The sequence below is a fragment of the Arachis stenosperma genome, chromosome 3, assembly GCF_014773155.1.
Source record: "Arachis stenosperma cultivar V10309 chromosome 3, arast.V10309.gnm1.PFL2, whole genome shotgun sequence".
NCBI classification, from domain to species: domain Eukaryota; kingdom Viridiplantae; phylum Streptophyta; class Magnoliopsida; order Fabales; family Fabaceae; genus Arachis; species Arachis stenosperma.
In genome coordinates this window covers 30,038,376-30,043,856 of record NC_080379.1, presented here as the reverse complement: position 1 = coordinate 30,043,856, position 5,481 = coordinate 30,038,376, and the positions used below count along the sequence as shown (strand labels likewise).

The following is a 5,481-nucleotide window of genomic DNA, read 5'->3' as shown; positions in this document are numbered from 1 at the left end:
TCATTCGGGAGAACCTTTCGTAACTCCTTTAGGTTCCATCACCCATCTGAGGAAACCATATTTTTCACCATGATCTCTTCCCGCGAGACAGTGATGTTGGTTGCCATCGATATTCAACCAAAAGTCTTTCCAGAACATAGTGCTTTCTCCATTGCCATCTCTATGCATAGTACCTCCTTCAATAAAATTCCAGACCTGTGACATTGCTTTCCATAGAGAAGAGCTACCCAAACCAACAGCCCAACTCCTTGCATGGATGTCAACTCTGTATTTGTTACACAAGACTCTAACCCATAGCGACTCTGAGTTATTAACCATCTCCCAACATAATTTGGCAATGAAAGCCGTGTTCATTCTTTCCAGGTTCTTCAAAGCAAGTCCACCAGCCTCTTTCAGTTTGCACATGGTCTCCCAGCTAACCATATGTATCTTCCATTCATTTTCATTAGAACCCCAAATGAATTGTCTTTGAGTTTTTTCGATACTCTTGCAGATATATTTGGGAACCCGACTATGTGTCATTGCAAAATTTGCCAAAGGGCCAATGGCTGATTGGGATAGTACGGTTCTACCAGCCATCGATAAACTTTTTTGCTTCTGCCCTTTCAATTTGCACTTAACCTTGTCCAGGATGTGTCTGTACTTCCTTATGTTTCCTCTTTCCTCCAGTATGTAAGCTCCAAAATACCTCCCAATCACTTTAGTTTCCTGGAATCCTGCCATATCAGTTATTGCTCTTCGATAATCACATTGAACTCCTTTCGAAAAGTAAATCTGAGTTTTTTCTGCATTGACAATTTAACCAGATGCATGGGCAAACGATTCAAGACACTGCTTTATGGTATGCATTTGGTCTTGGTTGGCCTCCGCAAACAGCATTAAGTCATCGGCAAACATAAGATGAGATCTGGGGGGTCCATTACCTCTGAATGTAAAGGGTTTTCAAGATCCGTCCCTGACTAGATCATCTATCATAGGAGATAATCTATCGAGACAAATGACAAAAATCTACGAAGAGAGAGGGTCACCTTGCTGGATACTGCAGGTGGGGGAGAATTTGTCTGTTAGTTCCCCGTTCCAGAGCACTTGAAAGGTGGGAGATTTTATGCAATGCATGATTACATTAACAAGGGAGGCCGGTAAAGTGAAGTCTCTGAGACACTGCTCAATAAATCCCCAACTCAGCCTATCGTATGCTTTCTCAAGGTCTATTTTAACAGCTATAAACCCCTTCCTCGACTTGCTTCTCCTCAAAGAATGTACTATCTCCTGGACCACAATGATGTTATCTTGGATTCTTCTTCCTGGGATGAAACTGGATTGATTGGGAGAAATTCTGTCTTGAAGGATAGCTTTGATTCTGTTGGCTATTATCTTGGTAATGACTTTGTAGGAAACATTACACAATGCTATTGGTCTGAACTGAGACACAAATTCTGGGTTATCAATCTTTGAAACGAGGGTCAACAAGGTATTATTAACCTCATTGATGCTAGGGGGTTGCGCCATATCAATCTGGCAATCTCTTTTAAGGACTTCCCAACCACACTCCAATTCTCTTTGTAGAATCTTGCTGGTAGCCTATCGTCGCCAGGGGCCTTTAGGGATCCCATAGATGCAACAGCTTGCTCCATTTCTTCGCCGCGCACAAGTTGACCAAGGCTTCTTTCATCTTTCTGACTCAAGTGAGGGTAGAAAGCATGGGTTTGAATGATATGGCTTCTGTCCTCTTTCACTTCTTTAAACAATTTCTTGAAATAGTTGCACACATGTTCCTTCAAGTCTTCCACATTTTCTATCCAATCTCCATCTCTGTTTCTCAACTTCAAAATGCAGTTACATCTTCTCCTAATGATGGCTTTAGTATGATAATACCTTGTATTTCTGTCACCCTGTATCAACTAGTTCTCTCTTGACTTCTGAAGCCAGAATATCTGCTCTTTGTCTAGAATGGTTTTCAGCTCCTCATTTAGTTTTGTTTTAAGATCCTCCAACAAATTACTTCTACCATACCTTGGGGATTGTTGAAGACCACGAAGTCTATTGAGAATAGTCCTTTTTTGTTTGACCAAATTCCCAAAGACCTGCTTGTTCCAATCTTTTATTTTATCCACAAAATAGCTAATAGCTAACTTCAAGGGGACATGATCATACCAATTAGATTTAAGAAAGGAAGAATTTCCTCGTGCTATATCCACATGAATTCAAACCTGAATGGCTTATTCTTAGGGACTTGTTAGTTTCCATGGCATCTAATAAGAATTGGATGATGGTCTTATTTAAATCTGGGAAGAGTCTCGACAACTGCATCATTGAAGAGGACCCTCCAATGTTGATTGCAAAGAGCTCTGTCCAGTCTTTTCAAAATTCTTCCTCCATCTTGCCACATCGGACCTCTCCAGGTAAATCGAGAGCCGTAAAATCCCATATCAATAAGACTGCAGTTTTCCTTCCACTCATTAATTCTCCTCATGCTGGTTCTATCAGGAACACTTCCACCTTTTTTCTCGCTAATATCCCCAATATCATTAAAGTCACCACAAATCATCCACAGACAATTAATATTCCTCGCAATAGCCTCTGTAAATATTCTAAACTTCTTTCTAATGATGTCTTGGGGGTGAGCATATGCGATGGTTAGACACCGCTCTTCTCTACTATCTTTAATACGAACATGGAGGGTTTGATTATGCCTTGCTACCTCAGAAATCCGATAGTTAGGATTATTCCACATCAACCATATTCCACCAGAGAAACCATTTGCATCAATAATAATATAGAAATTGAATCTTGTACTCTTGATCGAAGACAACTTTCTGCCACTGCATCTAGTTTCTTGGATGGCCACCAGATCAGGCTTATATTGCAAATAATATTCTTTGAGGGCTTTGGTGAATTTGAGGCTAGCTGCTCTTCTAGCATTCCAACAAAAGATAATTATTAAAAAAGAAAACTAAAGAGAAAGGGCTCCAAAACCAAACCTGATAATAAAGCAAAGCAAGCCTGTCAAGCAGGTCCAATGGCCATGTTTTCATGTTCTCTCATAGGGACCTCACTATTTCCCCACGCAATCACTTCGTCTGTACCGTGGGCCATTATAACATCGAGCTCTGTCCCGGAGAATTCGGTTTCTCCTGGATCAGGTGGTTCTAGGTTAGTGTTGGGCTCAAGAGGCATGGGAGTTTCCATGACCATGGTTTTCTCCTTCTCCTCATCTTATGAGTGAATAAGATCAAGGTTGCTCTCTGGTGGGTCTACCATTATTGGGCTCTCCTGCTGCTTCTGGCCCAATAGGAGTGGGTTAAGTTGGGTGCTTCTTTGGATCACAGGCTTTTCGGGCACAACTTTAACAATAGCTTCGTGGGCGACTTGGGTGGATGCAATCTTCAGGCAATTTTGTTCCATATGATTGCATTTAGCTTGGGCTTTTGCTCTCCTCATTTGATTCTCATTTAAGAACTCTTTTGTCTTCTCCTGCGGGGTATTCCTGAGTAAAGTGGCTTGGCTATTCATATTCTCATCATTGACATTGGAATGCTCTGTTAGTACCTCGTACCTGGAATTTCCTCCCACTGCCTCTACTATGTCTTTCGCTTTGTCCCCCTTGCTTTTCGTACCATTTTCCTCTTTTTTTACCAATTGTCTTTTTGTCCTTTTTTGCTTCTATACAATCATTCATTAACCAAATCGATGAGGGTCTTCAATTACTTTTTTACCCTTGTCTCTTGGAATGCTCTCGCCATGCCCCAGTTGTTGTCGTTGGGAGCCTTCCTCCTCCACCGCTTCTGGTTGCTTCTGGACTTGGACTCCTCTCTCATCTCTTTCCATGGTTTTGGACATGCACCCATCACTAATATGGCCAAACATTCCACAAGAGAAACAGATCATGTGTAGCCCCTCATATTCAATATGATAAGTAACTCCATTTACCAAATATTTAGCATCCAAGAGTTTGCTTAAGTCCAATTCCGCACAAAGACGTGCGAATTTACCTCTAGCTTGATTTGCAGTATTCAAGTCCACCTTGAGGGTCTTTCCTATTTGGTCTCCTACTTTACCTAAGAATCTTTTTTCATAGTATTCTATCGGTAAATCTGGGAGTTGGACCCATGCATCCACTTTGTTAATATCAGCTCCAAAAAGGTGAAAGTCCGGTGTCCATCTTCGGATGGTGAGATAATGGTCGAAGAGCAGCCATGGTCCCCCTTCCATGACATGCCAATAATCATCTTCATTGTACAACCTTGCAATAAAATACTCGTTTACCAAATCAATGAGGTCAAGGCCTCTATTCTTCACCCACATGCTATCCAGACGCTGCTTCAGCACTCCATACCCTATTCTTCTACCCAGCAGCTTGACTATTTAGGGATGCTTCCATGGCTTCTCCAATCCTTTATTTTCATCTTTGTTCACTTTGATGCTAATAATTCCATTTTGGAGGCGAGACACTTCTAAAGCAGGGTTTGAACATTCCTCCTTCCTTACCAGTCTTAAGGCCTCCCTGGCAACTTGGCTCATTTCGCGCTCCTCCATTTTCATTGCTTCATCTTCTTCCTTGGACTCCTCCTCTTCCAGTTCCTCCTCACTTGAGTCTTCAGAGTCAGAATCTGGCTCCGCACTGCCATGGATGACCAAGTCAGCATAGGTCCCACGCCTTCCATTAGATCTTATGAACGAAGTTTTATCCACCATCCACTCTTCCTGTCTTGGTACCCTTGACGTATCTCCTCCGAAGCCACCATCATTGTTCCATATTTTCTTCTTACTCCTATGCAACAAGTCTGCTTCTTCAACGTTGGTGTCCATCTTCAATGTGATTGTAATCTTCAACAAGTCTGCATAGTCCAGTAGTGCTGCATTGCTGTTTTCATGTGTATACTTTAGAGTATTATTGTTGGCTCTTACGGTTCTCGGAAAAAGAATAGAAAGATGGGTAAAGTGTCGCGCTCCATGGATCCAACCCAGAACTTCTGGATACCATGTAAAAATTATGAACAATTTTTTGATGAACAAGATGATCCAAGGTTGAGAGTAGAGAAAGTATAGGAGAAAAAATGAACCAGAAAGTATAATATTCTATTGTATTGTTATCCACATAGAACTAGAAAGTGAAAATTTTTGGATACCATGTATATTTTTAATAGCTCTCTTCCTTAATTAATTCCATGGACTTATATCCATTTTAAAGTGACTAGTATTTCTTCATTTTCAAAAGATCAAGCTAAACATATGAATAATCAAGTTGGATTAGTCAAATGGTTAATTTATTAGCCTATTTAAATAAGTATCAGGTATTTGAATCTAGCCTGTGCATAAAGTAACCTATTAACTAGTGAAAATCTTTAAATGGAGCTCCAATTCATGATGAATTAATACTTTACCTGTCAAATGGGAAGACACTGTAAAAATTAAAAGAAAAATATGAACATAAAAAAAGCATATTTGAAAAAAAAAGTAAATATACAACATTTTACTTTA

At 40.4% G+C, this 5,481-nt stretch overlaps 3 protein-coding genes across 3 annotated transcripts; all 3 read right to left on the bottom strand.

The window, feature by feature from the left end:
* Positions 1-1,509, bottom strand: LOC130965808 (uncharacterized). The gene is made up of 2 exons (XM_057890564.1): positions 1,029-1,509; positions 1-785 (listed from the first exon to the last, which is right to left on the bottom strand). The coding sequence occupies exons 1-2, from the start codon at positions 1,507-1,509 to the stop codon at positions 1-3; spliced, it is 1,266 nt and encodes a 421-aa protein (XP_057746547.1).
* A 766-nt stretch (positions 1,510-2,275) lies between these two features.
* Positions 2,276-3,195, bottom strand: LOC130965807 (uncharacterized). Its single transcript, XM_057890563.1, has 2 exons — positions 3,068-3,195; positions 2,276-2,915 (listed from the first exon to the last, which is right to left on the bottom strand). The coding sequence occupies exons 1-2, from the start codon at positions 3,193-3,195 to the stop codon at positions 2,276-2,278; spliced, it is 768 nt and encodes a 255-aa protein (XP_057746546.1).
* A 21-nt stretch (positions 3,196-3,216) lies between these two features.
* LOC130965806 (uncharacterized) lies at positions 3,217-4,305 on the bottom strand. Its single transcript, XM_057890562.1, has 2 exons — positions 3,709-4,305; positions 3,217-3,663 (listed from the first exon to the last, which is right to left on the bottom strand). The coding sequence occupies exons 1-2, from the start codon at positions 4,303-4,305 to the stop codon at positions 3,217-3,219; spliced, it is 1,044 nt and encodes a 347-aa protein (XP_057746545.1).
* Between the last annotated feature and the right edge of the window lie 1,176 nt (positions 4,306-5,481).

Excerpts from the sequence above, each read along its gene's own strand:
- LOC130965808 (XM_057890564.1), bottom strand. The coding sequence starts at position 1,509 with ATGGCGCAACCCCCTAGCATCAATGAGGTTAATAATACCTTGTTGACC. Across the intron at positions 786-1,028 it reads CACCTGCAGTATCCAGCAAG|AAAAAACTCAGATTTACTTT; the intron begins GTGACCCTCTCT and ends TTGTCAATGCAG.
- LOC130965807 (XM_057890563.1), bottom strand. The coding sequence starts at position 3,195 with ATGGTCATGGAAACTCCCATGCCTCTTGAGCCCAACACTAACCTAGAA. Across the intron at positions 2,916-3,067 it reads GGTACAGACGAAGTGATTGC|AAGAGCAGCTAGCCTCAAAT; the intron begins GTGGGGAAATAG and ends TTGGAATGCTAG.
- LOC130965806 (XM_057890562.1), bottom strand. The coding sequence starts at position 4,305 with ATGTGGGTGAAGAATAGAGGCCTTGACCTCATTGATTTGGTAAACGAG. Across the intron at positions 3,664-3,708 it reads CAAGAGACAAGGGTAAAAAA|AAGCAAAAAAGGACAAAAAG; the intron begins GTAATTGAAGAC and ends ATGATTGTATAG.